Consider the following 20504-nt stretch of genomic DNA (forward strand, 5'->3'; position numbering starts at 1 on the left):
CCGTCAAAGCTCTCAATTTGTGAGAAAAATTTTCTGTTTCAGAACAATATTTGTACTGTTTCAGAACAAGACTTGCACTACTTCAGAACAATATTTGTACTGTTTCAGAACAATACTTGTACTGTTTCAGAACAATACTTGTACTGTTTCAGAACAAGACTTGCACTACTTCAGAACAATATTTGTACTGTTTCAGAACAATATTTGTACTGTTTCAGAACAATATTTGTACTGTTTCAGAACAATGTCCGACGTACCACCAACCCAGTCTATTCCCAAACCAAATCGAAGAGAGACCAAGAGTTCGAAGAAGGTCTGAACCGTTTACGCAAAGAGTATGCTACAGCTCCAATTGAGAGAAAGTTGTTCCCGGACCCAAAAATATAATTTAGGGTAGATGGTTAGATCTAACCTGTCTTCTACCCTCTTTTCTAACCTCTTGAATTTTCATGACTTCTTCGTAAATGTTTTGTCAAGACTTCTTCGTAAAATGTTTTGTCAAGACTTCTTCGTACATGTTTTGTCAAGACTTCTTCGTAAATGTTTTGTCAAGACTTCATCGTAATGAGTGTAAATCAGACAAAAATATAATTTAGGGTAGAAGGTTAGATCTAACCTTTTTTCTACCCTCTTTTCTAACCTCTTGAATTTTCATGACTTCTTCGTAAATGTTTTGTCAAGACTTCTTCGTAATGAGTGTAAAGGACCCAAAAATATAATTTAGGGTAGAAGGTTAGATCTACCCTCCTTTCTACCCTCTTTTCTACCCTCTTGAATTTTCATGAATTTTCCCGAAATAAAAAATAAAGTTAGTTTTATTTTTATTTATTTTTTTATTTTGTATAAAAGATATGATTTCAACAATCGGCACAACAACACTTCAAACAACAACAGCACCAAACTCGTTAGTCATGAATCCAACATCTATGTTAGTAGAGATGAAAAACTTCATTCCTTCTTCATATACTTTCGAAACAAAAATCCAGAAGATAAAGCAAGAACTTTTAACAAGTAATTTAGACTGTAGTGCGAAAGATGAAGAAAATGAAGAATATCTTTATGAAATGCAGGACATTATTGACCATTTACCCAAATTGCCTGAAATCCAACAACAAAAACTCACTATTCCTGAATTCGACGAAATTGAAGTGAAACCAACTGACTCAGTAGAAATAAAGAAGTTCATACGTAAGGTAAATTATGAGTTTCTAGGATTTCATTGCAACCATAAAGTTATGGACAAAGATTGCGACATGGTTTATAAAAATATTTCTGACATATATAAATCTGGGGAGTTTAAGACCTACGACAACTTTGTTTCGTTAGTTGCTGAATGTGTTTGGGAAATAAGAGATAAAGATAGAAGAGGCAAAGTATGGAACGAACAAATAAGACCCGCTATGTTTGAGATGAAGAGAGCAATTGACGCCTTAGTTGTTTTAGCAGGTAAGGTTTCAGAATATAACGCAAAAATGAACCCACAATGTTCTAAATGTAAAGCAGCAATGAGGAAATATAACTACTCAGTCAAAGAGATAGAAAGAATGCGAAACGACTATGCAGACTTAAAGAAAGAAGCAGAGAAGCCGGTAGAAAATAAAATGGACATGTTAGAATTTCTGAACAAAAACTATCCAACTGCTGACGATTTCCTATTATCTGACGTCAAGAAGAAGTATAAAGAAACTTTCGGCATAGTTAAAACATTCGATGTACTAAAAGAAGAAATAGAAGCTACAAAACTGTTTAGGATTTCAAATATACATCGTACAATTCATGTAAAACGCTTGTGAAAAAACAGGTGAGAAAACGGGTGAAAAAACGGGTGAGATCTCACCTCTTCACCTAAACATTATTTTTACTGAATTCAGCAACAAAATTCTGAGTAAAATGGCATAAGATTGCTTCCCTCGGAAAACCGAGAGAAGACTTACCGCTACTGAAAGAAAAAATAACAGAGTATTTTGACAACTTCAAACAAGCAGAGTAAATGAACCATTTATTTTTATTGACTTTTTACAATTTGAACTTTGTTTGCGTAGATATGAATTCTGAAAGAAGTATGAGGGTCTTGTATGACTTTGTACTTCTCCCATAGTTCATGTCTGTCAAACTTACCTGCCATGGACTCTTTCATAAGTTCCATGAAATCGTCTTCGGACAATCCGGGGAAAAGTATAATGTCAGTAAGTATTCTTTTAACATCCTTACTTAAACTCTTTGCTGTCTGTACACATATTACGACTGAGATGTTAAAGTGTCTGAGCTTCTTAAGAATTCGACACATGTCTTGTTCTCTGTTCTTTAACAAAGGATGAGAAGCAAAGTCATCTAAGATAAGAAGACATCTATGAGGGTATGTCTTCCAATCGTAAGATTGCAATTTCTTCGAAATGTATTCTATCTCTTTCTGTTTGTTTCTGAAGTGTTTCTTCTCTAATATTCTCTGCATTTCCTCATTTGGGTCTTTAAACTTAGAATTTATATACTCATTTATAGCATTATACTTCAAAACTCTTCTTTGGTACTTCTTTATCCAATCTAACAACTCAGTATCCTTTATACATACTAACTTAGACTTCTTTATAATATCTTTGAACGAATTGACGGTTTGGTCAAATTGACCAGAAGTACTACAAATAACAACTAACTCATAGAATGGGTTCTTCTCATCTAGTTCTTGTTGTTGTGCAGCCATTTTAAGATAAGTGAAAGTCTTACCCGACCCAGGTGGTGCAATTAGACCTGTTATACCATTCTGAGCAAATAAGAACTTGTCATGTATAGGCTTTATCTGAGCATTTTCTAACTTCCTCTTGTTCTTATTTAAAACATTCTCAAATTTCTTGTCAATGTCAGCAAACTTTTTTTCTAACATATTTTTAGAAAAATTAAAATTTTTATCTTTTAGAAAATGTCTAGCGATTTCGCTATCTATATTCGAGACAAACTTTTCGACAGCAAAACATCTGTCGACCATAAAATCTTACATAGTGTAAACAAGAAAGGTGAATTTGTTCTAAAGTTCTGTTTCTGGGAATATGACAAGAACCATAAAACATTAAGCAGAGCAGTCTTAAAATTTGTCAATGACAGACTTGTTGACAGAGATGACGCCTCTGGAGAGATGAAGTCCAACAAAACTTAGAATGCAAAGAAGACACATGCGCTGTTCTTGAAGATGAAATAGAAAACAGAATAGATGAGCTATTAAAGGACAAAGAACTTTTACATAAATATGGTTCTGAGAAATTTGACATAACTCCACCAGAAAAGAAGAAGAGAGAAAAGAAAGAAAAGAAAGTAGAAGAAGAGAAGAAAGAACCTGAACCAGTTCCAGAGAAAAAGAAATTTGACATGTAAAAATAAAATTTTATTTTTAGAACATTTCTGGGTCAATGTCAATGTTCTCTTCCTCTTTAGGAGCAAACACTGGCTTAGACTCTAAAATCTTTTTACCCAATTTACCTTGAACTTCAACTTTTAGACTCATAATATTCATAGTCGTCTGCTTTCTTTGGTTCATAAGGTATAACAAGTTTGTATGCTTTGCCTTCTTTAAGGTTTGAGAACCTTCTGTCAAAACTTTCTTTGACTGTTAACAAACCTTCTATGTCTAAGTCTTCAAATTTCGCACCATTTTTAGTCACAATAGCAAACTTAACTGGTTCGATGTTCCAAACTTTGCTGAATGAAGACTTTTCAAAATGGTAGAAGTAAACATTCAAATATGTGAATGGGTCTAGTTCTTCTTTAAGTCCTGACATGTACTTGTTTACTGAGATGAATTTTGTCATCTTTTCTATCGGATAAAAAAATATTTTTTTTAAAATTTACTCAGAAAAAATTTTCTTTGTATATACACCATTCTGAACATCTAAAAGACTTTTGACATTTGCCAAGAATGTTCGTTTAGACGCTGTCATATAACCATATTCTTGACAATATTGTTTATACGAATCGTACAATGACCTTTCATCTAATGACACAAAGTCAGTTTCATCTATGAACAGTTCATATACACTCTTGTTTGCTTCTAACAATGTTTGTCTCTCTTCGGTATGTGGAATTTGTCTTGGATTGAACTTAGAAATATCTAATGTCATAAAATATGAGAACAAGTGGTTGTAAAAGTCAGATGTCAAAGTTTCTGCTAAGTCGTCAAAATATTCTGTATCTTGCATATGAGAATCTGACGTTCTGACAACTACATATCTTCTGTCAGAACTTTCTAACTTCATCGGAACAGCATTGTTTGAAACCATAATGAAGTTTGCAACATTTTCACAAACTCTTTGGTCTTTATACTTTCTTTCAACAACTCCAACTTTCTGTTATAAGACTCTTCAAAGCATCTGAGTTCAAAACTTTTGTTGTATCTATACTTTGAAGTTCATTGCAAACTATAAGTTTCATATTCTCTATTGAGGAGTTAAATTGCCACAGATGTTTTCTAAGTTTGTCATATTCGGGTTCGAATAACCTTCTAACAGTTTGCACAAAATATCTGTAAAGAATGTGTTCTTACCAGTTCCTTGTTTTCCAATTATAATGAGAGCAGTTTCATTTTTAGCACTTGGATGTTGTAAGATGTTTGCAAACCAACATAAGATATACTCATAAACCTTTTCGTTTCCATTGCATATAATTTCTTTGACATGGTCTAACCAAGCTTCTATAATATTTTCTTTCCATTCTACTTGTTCATATTTATATCCAGTGAAGATAGAATAGAAGTTTGGAGAAGGTGTATAGAACTTTATACCTCGAACTGAAAAATCTTCTAACTTTGACAATAAGATATCCCAAGCATCTAACATCTTCATGCCAACTTGTACGACTTTTATTTTCTTAAGTTTCTGTCTACATTCTTGTTCTGAAACTATTGTCGCTTTAGGTTTGTTAAAGACTACATCCCATTCTTTCATACATAACATTCTGGGGCAGAGTCGACATAAATGACTAAACGTTTCAAATTCTCGACTGCTTTGTTATAGTCTCGAAATGGACACATATTTCTGAATGCTTGGAAGTCATAAAAATCTGAAACATCTATTCTGTACATTTTTATAAAAATAAAAAAATATTATTTTTTTATTCTTGACTTTGTTGTTCCATTTGTTGCATTTGTTGTTCTTGAGCTATTTGTTGTTGAAGTTGTTCTTGTAATACAATACTTTCACCAGTTGCATCTTCCAATTCGAAACTTTCTGCCGTCATTGACAAATACATAGGACATAAAAGTTTTACAGGAACAAAGTTTGCGTCAACTAATGTCAACGTTATACTTGCCAAAGTGTTTGAGTTCACTAAGGTTGAAAATTCTGCATTCGAATGAACAATAGGCAAACCAGCAGAGAAAGTATTGTTTATACGCATAAGTATCTTTTGGTCATAATAGTTTCTGTCGACATTCGAATAACACTTTGAACCTAAGTTTGAAACAATATATAAGATTGGTGTGCTTAATGTCAATGGAATAGACATTCCTTGTATGACACCTTTTCCTGTTATAGGAAACTGTTGGTAGTAAAAACCAGAAATAAGTTTTGTATTATAGCTCATATCGTTTATAGTAAACTCAGTCGGACATCCAAACATAATGAAACCTGCTCTAGTTGCAGCACATGTTACACCCGTACTTAAAGTATTAAATAAGTCAACAAAACCTGTTGGTGGTATATCTGAGTAAGTATCTTCAAAGGAGTATTTTTTACCATTCACAACAATAAAGTCTTCTGGTGTCAAAAGAGCAAAACAGGCTTTAGTCGTCATTGTGTTTAAGGTTAGTTTACAATATCGTCCTTGAGGACTTTGTAAGTTTGTTGTTATAGAATTATATGACTCAGGGTTTTTAGTCGTAATAGTATAAACCATTATGTCTTCTGCCATTTACTTAGCAAATAAATTTTAATGAAATGTTGTGGTCGTCAAATATTTTTATAACGTCTGGGAAACTATATTTTAAGTTCAACGTTTCACCTCCTTTCATAACGTATATCTTGTCAATGACATTATATGAAACACCACAGCAACTAATGTCGGGTTCTATTTCTTTGATGTTTATATCGTCTGCCTCTGTCAAAAGTTTCAATAGTTCTTTCAAAACTTCATGAGGTGCAATGACATATGAGTTCACTTTTACAGGGTTGTGTTCGACCAAGTTTAACATTATACTTAAAGCTTGACAAATCTTCTCCTGAGTTTGAAGTTTGTCTTTCAGTTGTTGGTAGTCGTTTCGAATATCTGCAACAGAACTTAAGTCTCTGTAACTTCAGGATATGTTGGTTCTTTTACAGGAACAATTGTTATACCATCTTCGTCTTCGTATGGTTTCCCCACTTCAACATCTCTGTCTTTGACATTGACAATAACACTTTGACTGTTTGTTTGAGTTGGTGAATTTAACTTCACATCTGCCACCGCCATTAAACCTTTTGAAACACTTACGCTTCTATTTTTCGGAAATGACATTTTACTTAGAATAAAAAGATGGACGTATTCGGATATCTCTTCGAATTGAAGCAGAACAAAGTTTACTCACAAACAATACAAATACATTGACAGAATAGTTCTTTACACAAACAATGGAAAATGTTATAGAATAGCAGTCTTTGCTGAACCAAAATATTTTCATAAAGCAAAGAAAGTTGGTATAACTGAAATGGTGAAAGTTCTTGAAGCAGACAAAAATATAACTTCAAAACTTACAGATATTTCTAAAGGTAAGTTTATAATACAATATTATGTCAAAACTGGCGTACTGTCAATATTTGACGGAGAGAAGTCAGTTCAAGAACAACTTACTGACCTGCTGCCAAAATCTGCTCGATGGAAGCTGTCGTTATGCCAATCTGAGGAGCCCCAGCAGGTTTCATCGAACGAATCTTCAAAAGAGCATCTTCCGTGAAAAGTGCTATTGGTTTTGTAAACTTCTTTGCTCTCAATTCATCTGGACCGTCTCTGTCACCAGTATATTGTATTTGACAGTACCAACAGTTGAAATACCACCCATAAAGTCTTCTGAGTCAGCAAATGGAATGCCAAGCCAAAAGTTTGAACGGTCTCCATTTGTATATTGAGTTTTTTGACCTCCTGTATGAGTCCATACTTTCACATATGGCATAATAGAACTTTGCATTTCAGGGTTAATGGTTGTTGTGAAGTTGTTGTTAAAGTTCATAGCATCTAATGTCAAGTTGTATGACCTCATATCCTCAACTGTAGAATATTCTTCTCTTGGATAATATTTGCCATCTATGTTTATATGATATTTAATACCAGGGTTGTAGAAACAAGAATAGTCATTTATAGTTCGTCTGAACAGTACAAACATAGTATCTGCATGTTTCATTGCAGTTGTTAAAGCAATATCTGTTCTTGCACCTGGGTCAGCACTTTGGTTTCCAACTTCACCTGCAAAGTCTTTGACAGATATTTGGTGTATAGGGAACATAAGTGGAACTGCAATATATTTGGCAGCTAAAGCATTTGAAATATCTGGGTCCAACATATAGACTGCAAGTCTGCTTTCTATTCTCTTGCATTCAAATTTTCGCATGTGAACTTAACTGGGTCCCAAGCAGTTCCAGCAGCATTGAAATAATAGTTTACTTCATTGTTGAAGTTTGAGAAACCAAAGTCTAAGTCAACTTTGTCTTTGCAAAAGTCACAGAACTTGGCTCCACGTTCCAGCTACAGTAATGTGAATGGGTCTTGTGTTGGTGCAATGACTAAGTTATTTTTGCTTGGAGTAAGTTCGATAGAAATTTTTCCTGCCCAGTTTGGCAAGTATCTTAAAAACCTGAAGATGAGGAAAGATGACAAAGGAACTCTAAGTTTCAGTTTTACTTTAGTGGCAGCAGTTCCATCTGAACCAGAAAGGTTAACATAAACTCCTGGAACGTTAGGGTCAAGTCTTCTTATTTTCTCAATAGTTGCATACTGGTCTGTTTGTTCTCTAGCTTGTGGTTGTACTGAGTTTCTCAAAGCGAACCATTCATAGTTTGCCCATGTTACTGTTTGAACTAAGTCAGAGTTAGAATATATCTTATATCCCATGAAAACTTCTGGAGCATATTGGTATCCGACATAGAAAATTCCATTGCAACCTTTCTTGTCAGACAACTTGGCAGAAGGTTTTATTTCAATGTCTTGTTCCACGTATAAGAATGAGTTGTCAATAGAAATAATATGAAACCTGTCGCAAGCAATATCTACTGTTGTTGAAGAACCTTCTCCAAACTCACCTACGTTTCCATAAGAAACAGCAGTTGTATATTCGTAAGTTCCAGGAACTATTTCTGACCTTCTAATGGCATTGTCGCATTCGTTATACCATTCGGAAACATTTCCGTTCATGGCATCCAAAACTGTTGGCGTTATATTCTGAGCGGCGTACATTTCATATGGGTAAAAATATAGAATAGTTGGATTTATGTCATAATAGTCGGACCAAGCTTTACTTTCTTCCTGACTGAGTTTTTAACTCTTCTTTTTCCTTCATTGCCACTACTTTCACTAGATGAAGTTACTTCTTCACTACTTTCACTTTGTTCTACTCTTCTTCTTTGGTGTCGCTTTTGGTAACTTGCCCTCTGCTTCAAGTTGTTGCATCTTTGCCTCATGTTCACCTAGTATGTTGTAAATTTCCCATGTCCTTTTTGCCTTTGGGCTCTGGTCGCCCATCTCAGGTAACCATATCCTAGAAAGATTTTGTCATAGTTTGTATTTGAGTCTTCGCGTATTGTTTGCATGACTCTTTCCTGAGTTTCCGGTTCAAGCTCTTCAAACAGAGCTTGTCCATATGGAATAAGCTCGTTTCCAAATATATGTTTTTGTAGCCATTCTGGTTTTCTTTCCATGTTACCAATAATATCTTTTGTGAATGGGAAAGCTTTTACCCAATGTTTCAGTCTTGCGTCATTTATTTCTGTAGTTGGTTTTATTTTGTCAAGGAACATGTTTTTCAATACTAACATTTCATTTGGTACTGTCCATTTGAGTTTTCTTAAATATTCATCCCTTCTCAGTTCATTGTCTGCAAAGTAAGTTTTTATGACATTTTGCAAACTTTCGTTTGCAAGGTCATGTACAATAGGTTCTCTTCCTTCTCTCTCCCTAACTTTCTTTCTAAACTCTTCACCAAATATACCATCTCTATGGTTCTGTGTAGTTCTTTGAGATAAATGTTCTAGAACGTCAGGTGTTATATTTCCCAGCCATGTTCATTTCATACTGGTCCAAAATATCTGCATCTTTCATATCTTTCAATGGCATTAAAGCCGCGCTGAAAATACCAGCTATATCTGGTTCACCATTCACTTCCATTGCGTCTACAACTTCTTGGAATTGTGGTTGTAAGTTTATGAACCACCTATCCGGATTAGCTTTATGACCCCATCTCATTGTAGTTCCATAGTCTGCAGAAACAAAAGTAGGTTTGTTTCCATATTGGTTAGGTTCTGAATGAACTTTAAACAATGTTTCATTTCTATATGTTTTGTTGAAATTTAACCTTTTATTTTCACCGAGTTCAGCCAAAGATTGAACGTTATATGGTCGTAAGTAAAAAGGATTATTGTATTTGCGTACATTTTCTTTCAGTACTTCCATTCTATGCTGAATATTTTCATCTGATGTTGGAGTCTTTTGTATGTCGGCGAACATTTTTCGATATTCTTCTACTATGTCAGCCGAATTTTTCTTAGACTCTTGGAAAGATTCCATATTCTCCTCATACACTTGTTGAGGGTCAAGATTTTTCGGCTGTTCCAAATCTTCATCTAGTTCTGTGAAGTTAGTTTCCAAAGGAGGGACTTGTTCGTTTCCTTCAGGCTCTTCTAGCTGTTGTTGCTGAACTATTTCTTCCATGTCTGGTTGTATCTGAACTTCTTCCTGTGGAGTTTCTTGTACCTCATCTGCTGGCATTTCATATATTCCGAGACCGTTTTTAACAAGTTCCCTATTAAGTCATCCGCATCATAACCTTTCTTCTTTCGTTCCGTCTCTATTTTTTACGCGTTTCATGAAGATAGTTGAATTATCATTTATCTCTGACACCAAATATCTCGGAGTAAATTCATCCATGTCATTTGGATGATATGCTATTAAATCATATCCCTTAGCGAGCTTGTATTTTCCAGGTTTGAAATTATATCCCATTTGGTGCTGAACCATAAAGCTAAATAGGTTCGGGTCAGTATTTCCTTCCTTGAACTTTCTAATAGCTTCTTTATATCTGTCACTAAAGTCAAGAGTATCTGGGTAACCATAATTTCCTTAAGCATTTTTAAGAATTCTTGGTTTCCTTGTTCTCTACTTCTTTTATGTCCTTGCTCTGTTTGTGGTTGTTGTTGTGCAGTGGTTTTGAACTGTTGGTTGTGTGCAGTGTTTTGAACTGTTGGTTGTGTGCAGTGTTTTGAACTGTTGGTTGTGGTGCAGTGTTTTGAACTGTTGGTTGTTGTGTTGGTTGTTGTGTTGGTTTTGGTGCATGCCTGTGTCTGTGTCCATGTGACGATGTAAATGTTTTAGGTAGTCCTGGTGCAGGTGCTTCTCTTGGAGGGTTTGGTGGTATATAAGTTCCACTAGCTAGTATATAAGTTCCACCAGCTGGTATATAAGTTCCACCAGCTGGCACATATGTTCCATCTGCAGCATAATGTCCTACCTGACTTTTCGTTTTAAGAAAGCATTTACTAGGTCTGTTTTGGTCTGTTGTAACTCTTTTTCTTGACTTTCCACAACAGTTGCTCTAACGGCGTCATAGGCACTTTGAACTGCCTGTCTCGTTGCTGCATCTGTTATTTTCGTCATATTTTGTGCTACTTCTCTTAACTCTTTGTCGAAACCTTCAGACTTCAGTTTCTTTCCAGATGAGAAGTCGTTCACTAGTTTCACCTTACTATGAAGAGCTTCGAAGGCATTCTTAAAGTCAGCATTCATTAAAGCTTCATTTGAACTGTCTTCATCCGCTTGTATTTTTGTCCTTATTGACCCTATAAGTTGGGCTGCTTTAGCGTTGGCTTGGGCATCTAACCAGTCATTATTAGCTTTTATATATTCTGCGCTTTTCATTGCCTTTTGCATGGCTGCGTCGTTATTTTTACTTTCTTGTGCTAAGTTTTCATACTGTACGGTTTGGTTTTGCAACTGTAAAAGTTTTTCTGCCTTTACATTTGCTTCAACTTCTTTTTTATACTCATCGCTATCCATATATGTCTTCAGGGCTTTTTGTTTTATTTCTTCATCTTTCAGTACTTTATATTGAGTAGTATGGTTTTTCAAATTTATAACATCTTGTTCCATTTTTGCTACTTCTGCTGCTTTTTCTGACACTTTTTTCGCATATTCCTCTGTACTTAGTTCTTTCAGTTGTTCTTCTTTCTTCTTTTTCTCTACGTTTAACTCATTGAGTTTCTTTGTGTGTCTGTCATATTCTAGTTTCTTTTCGTTTTCACTTATTTGTTTCTGTATGTCTATGTTTGACTTTTTGACATCTGTTATTTGATTTTTGAGTGAACTCAAATTCATTTGACTTTGAGGGTTATAAGCTGTTCCGTCTGCAGCTCCACCATAGCCTGCCATTTTCGCTAAAAGTGCCGCTCTTAAACCTCCACTCTGTGCACCAATAACTCGGTTTAAAAGCATAGGGTTGCTTGACATTTGTTGCAACATAGTGGGGTCATTCATCATTTGTTGTTGCAACTGTTGTTGTGGTGTCAGTTTTACTATTGGATGTTTCAATGCTCCCTTCCTCTTACGTATATTCTTACGTAGCTTACGTGGCATTTTAAGTGAAGTTAAAAAGCGGTTTTTGACAGATGTTTATATGACACTATTTGTTCAGCACAAAAAACTACTCGGTCAAAGTGTTGTCAGTTTTGTAAAATAACCGTCTTATCTCATTCTATAAGGGGAAAAAGGCTTCTCAAAGTATACTTCCTTGGAACGCCCGTAACTTTTCCTGTAGCGACGTTAGACCCTTACTTGTCCGGACAAAGTTATACTATTTTGAGTGCTCTACAAAAAAGTCAACGGCGACGACTCTCAAAAACCGTTGTGTAAAAAGTTTTACCGTTGGACAAAAAAGTATATATAGAAAACAAAAAACGTTTATAGTTCATTCAATATTTGAGATGGAACGGTTTTCCAACGGTAACTATTAAATAAAATAAAAAAATAGAAGGGGTCTCCGTTGACGAAAACGGTTTATTTTAAACTTTTCTATGAGTTGTCCGAAAAAAAACAGTTCATTTTTCATAATGGAAGGAAGAAAAAGTGTCGCAAACAATTCGTCGACTACCTCTGCAGTTAAAGTTCCTACAACTTATGTCTCACCATTCTCAAAACCCTTACGACCTCCTATAATACCAAAGCAACTTCCTCATACAATTCAAGACAATTTGTTGGACAATATGCATTTGCACAAAGAAACAGCTCAGCCAACAGGTCAGGCAACAACAACTATCGGAACAGAAGCATTTTCAGAAGAAGTTCATACCAATCAGACTCCAATCGAACATACAGAAACACAACCACCCGAAAATACAGAAACACATCCAATCGAACATACAGAAACACATTCTGCAATGACCACTAGGTCGCAAACACGATATCTCGCCTTTAGCAAACAATTTAAGTCTCAAATTCAAGACACACAAGATAGCGACACTCCTCTTTCAGAGAAAGTTCGTAGAAAATACGCAAAGAAAAGGTTAGAATTGTTAGATAAGTTAAATGAACAGTGGGGTTCAGAAGACAATCGAGATTATAACGAGATGTTTCAAGCTGTCATGGATGCCATTCAGCCTCTTGAAAACGAAATCAAAGACCCTGGCGTACTTGTTGACATGTTTGCTTCATATTTACCCGTTACTGCCAATCTCATAGCGTTGCAAGCTATTGACCAGTTCATTCACTTGTTTCCAAAGAACTTGCAGAAGCATTTACAAGAAGTTAAAATTGCTGAATTTGTCCGTTTATATCCAAATTCATACAATTATTTGGAAGAATTGAATGAACATGGTGAAAGGTCCTTTTACGTATACTTTTTTACTAAACCAGGACAGTCAAAACGGTTATATTGTATACAACCTTTACCAGAATTTCAAGACAATTTCCACGTTATAACAACTGTTGCTTTAGATATTCCTGCCAGAGTTCCATATGGAGGAACAGTAACTATCTCAAGCTTTCCCAAGGGCTATAAAGGAAAGCCTCTCACAATTGCAAAATTCACACACAGCAGTTGCCAATTTGTTCAAGATGTCGAGTTCCATTTCCTCAACAATACGACTTTCATCATAGAGACTCCTCAAGAAGGTATATACAAAGTTTTCATCGCAGGATTTGTTGCTCCCAATGGCGAAGAAGAAGTCGAAGAAATCCTCACCTCAGAGAGCGAAGAAGAAGAAGTCGAAGAAATCCTCACCTCAGAGAGTGAAGAAGAAGAAAATTTCCAAGACATTCAAGATTCAGAATATACCGAATAAAAAAAAACAATTTAAGACTAAAAATTTAAATTTATATAATATTTTTATTTTTTTCATCTGGTCTTTGTATCATTCCTCCTCTAGTTTCTCCGGGGCTAGAGGACACGAAGTGCCTGGAAGCCCCACTACCTTTTTTTTTTTTTTTTTTTTTAATATTGTTGGCAAGCCATAAATTATATAGTCTACAAAATTGAATGACATATTTCGGCTCATCTGAAATATTTATCAAACATATCTATAAAGTAACAGTAATTGATTTTTTACAATTTCAGTAATTACTTGAAAACCGTTTCGATTTTTGAAAAAGTTGGTTCACTTTTATCCTGAATGAGTGAGGATTATCAACCACACGTTATTCTGCTTACAGGCGGTGCCGGCTTCATTGGCTCCCACGTTTGCAATCACTTAGTCCTTAAGTATCCAGATGTCAAGATTATTTGCTTAGATGTTATGGACTATTGCGCCAATCTTCGTAACCTCGAAGAAATCATGAACAAGCCAAACTTCCTCTTCATCAAGGGCAGCATCAACAACGTTGAGCTTGTTTCCTACATCATGAAGACACATGCAGTTGATACAGTTATGCACTTTGCTGCTCAGTCCCACGTTGATAGATCCTTCGGTAACTCACTTGAGTTCACACATACAAACATTCTCGGTACACACGTTCTCCTTGAATGCGCAAAGCAAAACAACATCAAGCGTTTCATCCATGTTTCAACAGATGAAGTTTATGGTGAAGTTCTTTCCGGCTGCGCAGAGGAAGAAAAGTCCATCCTTTGCCCAACAAACCCATACGCTTGCTCCAAGGCTGGTGCTGAATTCATGTGCCAAGCTTACATCCGCTCATTCAACATGCCAATCATCATCACCCGTGGTAACAACGTTTTCGGACCAAAGCAGTTCCCAGAAAAGGTTATTCCAAAGTTCACATTACTTCTTAAGGCCGGCCACAAGTGCTGCATCCACGGCGATGGCTCAGCCCTCCGTAACTTCCTCCACACATCCGATGTCGTTCAGGCCTTCGATACTATTCTCCATAAGGGCAAACTCCACCAGATCTATAACATCGGTACAGATTTCGAAATCTCTGTCCTCGAGATGACAAAGAAGCTTATCAAGGTCCTCAACATGCCAGGAAAGCCAGAAGACTGGATCGAGTTCGTTCCAGATAGAGCTTTCAACGATTCTCGTTACATGATCAACTCAAGCAAGCTTATTGCTCTCGGATGGCACGCTAACACAGATTTCGATACTCTTCTTAAGGAAACAGTTCAGTGGTACTTAGACCATATGGATTATTGGAAGGATCGTGATATCAACACATACCTTTCTCCACATCCAATCGCTTATGCTCCAAAGACAGCTGAATAAAGGATATGCTGATATACAAAAAAATTCATAATTTTTTTTTTCTTTTTTCACCAAAAAATGATATTATTCAATGGTATCTTAATGAATAAATTGTTTGTTAACAATCACATGTTCAGATTTCTTATCTTTTGATCAGTGAGTGATTATTACTGCATAAGGTGAAACATTCGATTTCTATTTCACAACACCTTGTAGTATGCTTAATAATATATCAGAATGACTAGTCATCCTGTTGAATTAATATTAAATTTTACTTTTTGTATCGATACAGCTCTTTTGTTATGTCTAATTTTACAATAAGTTGATAATGTTGTCAACATAGGTCAGGTAAGTGGGGCTTCCAGGCGCGTTGCGCCCTCTAGCCCATAAGAAATTTTGCCCAAGACCCAAGAGGAGGACCGAACCCCAGCCGACCAGCCGGTGACAAAACCAAAACCGTTGTTATTTACATCATATTAGTAGTGTCACTTTTTAAATATCACTTTTTGTGTCGCTTTTCACAAATTATATATGTTTTCATGTTTTGTTGTTGCATGCTAAGTTCGGTCAACGATAGAAATTGAGTGGAAATTAATCGTCGAGGAAGTACGATTATGTAAAGTAAAAAATGTTGTGGGATTTTTAATATTATATATTATTTTATAATAAAATTTTTTGAGTCATTTTAAGAAGCACATATAATTTTTTGAATTTAAAAATTAAAGTGGTGTCAAACGAATTTATCACTTAATTTAATACTCAGATTTCTTAAAATTAATGAAAAAAAGGTTTTCTGAGAACTTTTGAGAATGGTTTTCAAATTCCATTATTGAAAATATATAGGTATTGTATGAAATTCAAACTCTATATTTATTAAAATTCTAAATTTTTAATAAAATAACTTTTCAGAGGAATATGATTTTGAATGGTTGATTAATAAGTATAAAAATGTCTACGATTTTAAGGAGGGAATTGTTCCTTATGAGGTATACATCATAACTATATACCTCATAAGGAACAATTCCCTCTTGATAGCTGGGAAACTTTCTCTGAATAACTTATCATTTGGAGAAAGTTCCCCAGCTATCTATTAGGAACTAAAGGCTATGAGGCACTGATTATATATTAGTGCCTCATAGCCTTTAGTTTCCTATTAAAAACGAGAAAACTTGTTCGAAATGATAAACAATTTCGAACAAGTTTTCTCATTTTAAGGAAGGAATTGTTCCTTATGAGGTATACATCATAACTATATACCTCATAAGGAACAATTCCCTCTTGATATCCTGGATATTTTTGAATATATTTTTTTAATTAAAGTTCTCAAAAGTATTATCAAAAGTGATTTTTTAAAAATATCTCCAATTAATTAACTAATTAGGCAAACCCAAATTTTAGCTAAAAGTGACAGGGGAAAAAAACGTTTAGTATTAAAAAAAAAGACCGATGAGAGCTTCGTTCGAAATATAGAGGGAACTGAGAATGCGCAACCATTCTCAGGGAATATTGGATGCTATTCCCGTTCCCTCTGTATGGAAAATTGAGGTTTTCAAAGGGAGTTAAAATAATATCAAATTTATACTAATTTACTTCAAAATACAAAAGTATTTGACAGCTAAAATTAGTTACTTTAGCAAGCCTATCAATACCCTTTTACGATTATTGCTACTTTTTCGAAATAAAAGTAAAAACAAATTTATACTAATTTACTTCAAAATACAAAAGTATTTGACAGCTAAAATTAGTTACTTTAGCAAGCCTATCAATACCCTTTTACGATTATTGCTACTTTTTCGAAATAAAATAAATTTATTATCAAAAACCTTTTTTTTCTTAGTAAAAATAAACGAAATTTTTACCTTATGAACTTTTGATGGAAATATGCAAATTTAAAATAATAAAGAAAGCCGCGAGCGAAGCGATCGGCTTAGTTCGAAGATTTTGATTCAAATCTTTGCTGATCTGTAATTCGCGGAAGCCGCGAGCGAATCGAGCGGCTTAGGTCTAAGATTTTGATTCAAATCTTTGCTTATATTCCTTAAATTCTTTATGAAACTCGCAACAGTTCCATAAAAAATTTTAAATTCTAAACTGTCGAAATTACCGATCGGTAATCACACCCTTCACGGGTGTGTCAGTTTTTACAAGTGTGTCACTTTTAGCTAAAATTACCCCTACTCTAAAATTGAGAGGTTTACATTATGACTGATCTTAGCATGCAACATTGTCACTTTTCTGTCACTTTTCGGGTAAAAACATTTTTATTATTATATATAAATGAATTTTACAAAACTTCCATTACCGTTCTTTGAAAATAAGAGTAGATGTAAAGATATTATATTGAGAGAACTTAAGAAACTACCGAATGGTCTAACATTTGTAGATTTGTTCGGTGGAAGTTTCTATATATCCCATTTATGTCATACCGTATTTCCTGACTCAAAGATTATATGCAATGACTTCGACAACTATATGGACCGTCTCAAACATATACCAGACACAAACAATATATTGAAAGAGTTAAAAGAAAAGATACCTATAGGTAAGATGGAACGTATACCATTAGATAAGAAAAATATTGTGAGAGAGGTTTTGAAAAAAGCAGAATATATAGACTGGGATAGTATATCTGCTAGACTATTATATAGTGGTTCTATAAGAGTTCATGACATTGAAACACTTATGTCAAAAGTTTTATATCTTAACTATACAAATGTTTTCAAAGAGGACATAGAAAAATATATTGAGGGTATAGAGTTTGTGAGATGTCATTGGACAGAGTTGTATGAAAAATATAAAGACAAGGAAAATGTTTTCTTTATAGGAAACAATAAGAATTACCGAAAAATTGACAAAACATCAAAAACAGGGAGGGGGTCTCAATTTTTATTACTTATATTATTTTACAATATTTATATAAATACTCTTTATAATATATTTTACTATAAAATTATACCTCAAATTCAAATATTTAAAATATTATTTACATAATTATCTCAAAATTATATTTTTATATATTATTTTTCATATGTATAAATCATATAATCTATATCTATGCAAATCTCATCTAAATTTTTTTGAAACAAACCTCTACCATTTTATAATGGTCCATCTTAAATTCATCATAAATTCTGGTACATGTTAGTACCAGAGTCTTCAAATCTCAAACACTCTGGTACCAACATGTACCAGACGCGAGTTTCCAATGCCCTCGTACGATTTTCTATTAAGATCTTCTTGAATGAGAAGGTCTTCATAGAAACTCGTACGAGGGCTTCTCTTTTAAATACTCTGGTACCTGCTGGTATCGGAGTCGACTTTACAGCCCTTTCCCCAATTTTGAAGCTGGGGAAAGTTTTCAAGCAATGAAAGGGAAGCTCTCGCTATGAGGTGAAAATCTAAAATTTTTACCTCATAGCGAGTAATCCTTTGTTAATTGCTTGAAAACTTTCTTCAAATTATCAAAATTTCGAGGAAAGTTTCCTTGCTTCAAAGTAGAGATGGAGCCCTTTGAGCCACTGCATATAGGTCAGTGACTCAAAATACTCCATCTCTACTAGAAATCGCCAAAATTTGGGTCGCAATCTTTGAAATGCGACGCAAGTTTTGGCAATTTCGCGAGGACTTGCTCCATTTGGTGCATAGATTCACACTCTATGCACCAGATGGAACAATTCTTTCGCTGACAGCGGGAAACTTTGTCTGAATAGTTTAACATTCAGACAAAGTTTCCCGCTGTCAGAGAGGGAATGGAAGGGTAAGAGGTATATATTCATAATGTATACCTCTTACTCTTCCATTCCCTCAAGAAAGTTCAAAAACTTGGGTGCAATCAGAACTGATTGCACCCAAGTTTTTGAACTTTATATAAGGAATTGTTGGCTATGATGTACTGATCATGAATCAGTACATCATAGCCAACAATTCCTTCGCAAACAGTGGGAAACTTTGTCTGAATAGTTTAACATTCAGACAAAGTTTCCCGCTGTCAGAGAGGGAATGGAAGGGTAAGAGGTATATATTCATAATGTATACCTCTTACTCTTCCATTCCCTCAAGAAAGTTCAAAAACTTGGGTGCAATCAGAACTGATTGCACCCAAGTTTTTGAACTTTATATAAGGAATTGTTGGCTATGATGTACTGATCATGAATCAGTACATCATAGCCAACAATTCCTTCGCAAACAGTGGGAAACTTTGTCTGAATAGTTTAACATTCAGACAAAGTTTCCCGCTGTCAGGGAGGGAATTAGAGGGTGGGAGATATATAGATAGACTATAAATCTCTCACCCTTTAATTCCCTCAAGAAAGTTCAAAAACTTGGGTGCAATCAGTTCTGATTGCACCCAAGTTTTTGAATTTTGTATAAGGAATTGTTGGCTATGATGTGGATAGCCGCTGCCAGACCAAATGAATTAACCGTTGTGAATAACGTTTCTGAATCTTTATTTAAAAAGATAAAATAAAAAAAAAAAAAAAAAAAAAAGGTAGTGGGGCTTCCAGGCACTTCGTGCCTTCTAGCCCTGATGATGTTTAGTAATAAATGAAGTTTTTATTCGGAAAATTGTTAGTCTTCTGGGTCGAAAACATTATATAATGTGTCGCTTTTCACAAATTATATATGTTTTCATGTTTTGTCAAGACTTCTTCGTAATGAGTGTAAATGACCAAAAATATAATTTAGGGTAGAAGGTTAGATCTAACCTCTTTTCTAACCTCTTTTCTACCCTCTTGAATTTGTCATGATTTCTTCGTAAATGTTTTGTCAAACATGAACGTACATGTTTTGTCAAGACTTCTTCATCGTAATGAGTGTAAAGGACCCAAAAATAATGTTTAGGTGAAGAGGTGCGATCTCACCTCCTTTTTCACCTGTTTTTTCACCTCATGAATTTTCATGATTTCTTCGTCATAGGCACGGAGATAGGACGGTTATTTTACAAAACCGACAACACTTTGACCGAGTAGTTTTTTGTGCTGAACAAAAAGTGTCATATAAACATCTGTCAAAAACCGCTTTTTAACTTCACTTAAAATGCCACGTAAGCTACGTAAGAATATACGTAAGAGGAAGAGAGCATTGAAACATCCAATAGTAAAACTGACACCACAACAACAGTTGCAACAACAAATGATGAATGACCCCACTATGTTGCAACAAATGTCAAGCAACCCTATGCTTTTAAACCGAGTTATTGGTGCACAGAGTGGAGGTTTAAGAGCGGCACTTTTAGCGAAAATGGCAGGCTATGGTGGAGCTGCAGACGGAACAGCTTATAACCCTCAAAGTCAAATGAATTTGAGTTCACTCAAAAATCAAATAACAGATGTCAAAAAGTCAAACATAGACATACAGAAACAAATAAGCGAAAACGAAAAGAAACTAGAATATGACAGACACAAAAGAAACTAAATGAGTTAAACGTAGAGAAAAAGAAGAAAGAAGAACAACTGAAAGAACTAAGTACAGAGGAATATGCGAAAAAAGTGTCAGAAAAAGCAGCAGAAGTAGCAAAAATGGAACAAGATGTTATAAATTTGAAAAACCATACTACTCAATATAAAGTACTGAAAGATGAAGAAATAAAACAAAAAGCCCTGAAGACATATATGGATAGCGATGAGTATAAAAAAGAAGTTGAAGCAAATGTAAAGG

The 20504-nt window shown here is 34.7% G+C and overlaps 10 protein-coding genes and 3 pseudogenes across 13 annotated transcripts, besides 3 other annotated features; 5 read left to right on the forward strand and 8 right to left on the reverse strand.

Moving 5' to 3' along the window:
• Positions 1-9465: part of a mobile genetic element that runs on past the window's edge.
• Positions 852-1793, forward strand: TVAGG3_0934100 (organellar and viral DNA polymerase type B; the record flags this gene model as incomplete). Its single annotated transcript, XM_051252710.1, has 1 exon — positions 852-1793. One exon carries the CDS (start codon positions 852-854, stop codon positions 1791-1793), a length of 942 nt encoding a protein of 313 aa, XP_051078284.1.
• Positions 2204-2698, reverse strand: TVAGG3_0934110 (protein of unknown function, DUF4106 family; the record flags this gene model as incomplete). Its single annotated transcript, XM_051252711.1, has 1 exon — positions 2204-2698. A coding segment is annotated over one exon (495 nt), but the record flags the coding sequence as incomplete, so codon positions are not given.
• TVAGG3_0934120 (uncharacterized protein) lies at positions 3205-3363 on the forward strand (the record flags this gene model as incomplete). Its single annotated transcript, XM_051252712.1, has 1 exon — positions 3205-3363. A coding segment is annotated over one exon (159 nt), but the record flags the coding sequence as incomplete, so codon positions are not given.
• TVAGG3_0934130 lies at positions 3380-3797 on the reverse strand (annotated as a pseudogene). Its single transcript has one exon. A coding segment is annotated over exon 1 (418 nt).
• On the reverse strand, positions 3834-4265 carry TVAGG3_0934140 (Poxvirus D5 protein-like family; the record flags this gene model as incomplete). Its single annotated transcript, XM_051252713.1, has 1 exon — positions 3834-4265. One exon carries the CDS (start codon positions 4263-4265, stop codon positions 3834-3836), a length of 432 nt encoding a protein of 143 aa, XP_051078287.1.
• On the reverse strand, positions 5095-5892 carry TVAGG3_0934150 (uncharacterized protein; the record flags this gene model as incomplete). The annotated part of the gene is made up of 1 exon (XM_051252714.1): positions 5095-5892. The coding sequence occupies one exon, from the start codon at positions 5890-5892 to the stop codon at positions 5095-5097; it is 798 nt and encodes a 265-aa protein (XP_051078288.1).
• TVAGG3_0934160 lies at positions 5897-6429 on the reverse strand (annotated as a pseudogene). Its single transcript has one exon. A coding segment is annotated over exon 1 (533 nt).
• Positions 6804-7513, reverse strand: TVAGG3_0934170 (annotated as a pseudogene). The gene has a single exon. A coding segment is annotated over exon 1 (710 nt).
• TVAGG3_0934180 (uncharacterized protein) lies at positions 7735-8361 on the reverse strand (the record flags this gene model as incomplete). Its single annotated transcript, XM_051252715.1, has 1 exon — positions 7735-8361. A coding segment is annotated over one exon (627 nt), but the record flags the coding sequence as incomplete, so codon positions are not given.
• Positions 9466-10762: 1297 nt separating the features above from the next.
• TVAGG3_0934190 (protein of unknown function, DUF4106 family) lies at positions 10763-11691 on the reverse strand (the record flags this gene model as incomplete). The annotated part of the gene is made up of 1 exon (XM_051252716.1): positions 10763-11691. A coding segment is annotated over one exon (929 nt), but the record flags the coding sequence as incomplete, so codon positions are not given.
• A 1103-nt stretch (positions 11692-12794) lies between these two features.
• TVAGG3_0934200 (attachment subunit-related family) lies at positions 12795-13493 on the forward strand (the record flags this gene model as incomplete). The annotated part of the gene is made up of 1 exon (XM_051252717.1): positions 12795-13493. One exon carries the CDS (start codon positions 12795-12797, stop codon positions 13491-13493), a length of 699 nt encoding a protein of 232 aa, XP_051078291.1.
• Positions 13494-13809: 316 nt separating this feature from the next.
• Positions 13810-14884, forward strand: TVAGG3_0934210 (dTDP-D-glucose 4,6-dehydratase-related family; the record flags this gene model as incomplete). The annotated part of the gene is made up of 1 exon (XM_001297394.2): positions 13821-14867. The coding sequence occupies one exon, from the start codon at positions 13821-13823 to the stop codon at positions 14865-14867; it is 1047 nt and encodes a 348-aa protein (XP_001297395.1).
• A 1342-nt stretch (positions 14885-16226) lies between these two features.
• Positions 16227-17026: a mobile genetic element.
• Positions 17027-17670: 644 nt separating this feature from the next.
• Positions 17671-19313: a mobile genetic element.
• Positions 19314-19883: 570 nt separating this feature from the next.
• Positions 19884-20214, forward strand: TVAGG3_0934240 (protein of unknown function, DUF4106 family; the record flags this gene model as incomplete). The annotated part of the gene is made up of 1 exon (XM_051252718.1): positions 19884-20214. A coding segment is annotated over one exon (331 nt), but the record flags the coding sequence as incomplete, so codon positions are not given.
• Between the last annotated feature and the right edge of the window lie 290 nt (positions 20215-20504).

The sequence above is a fragment of the Trichomonas vaginalis genome, chromosome I, assembly GCF_026262505.1.
Source record: "Trichomonas vaginalis G3 chromosome I, whole genome shotgun sequence".
Lineage (NCBI taxonomy): Eukaryota > Parabasalia > Trichomonadida > Trichomonadidae > Trichomonas > Trichomonas vaginalis.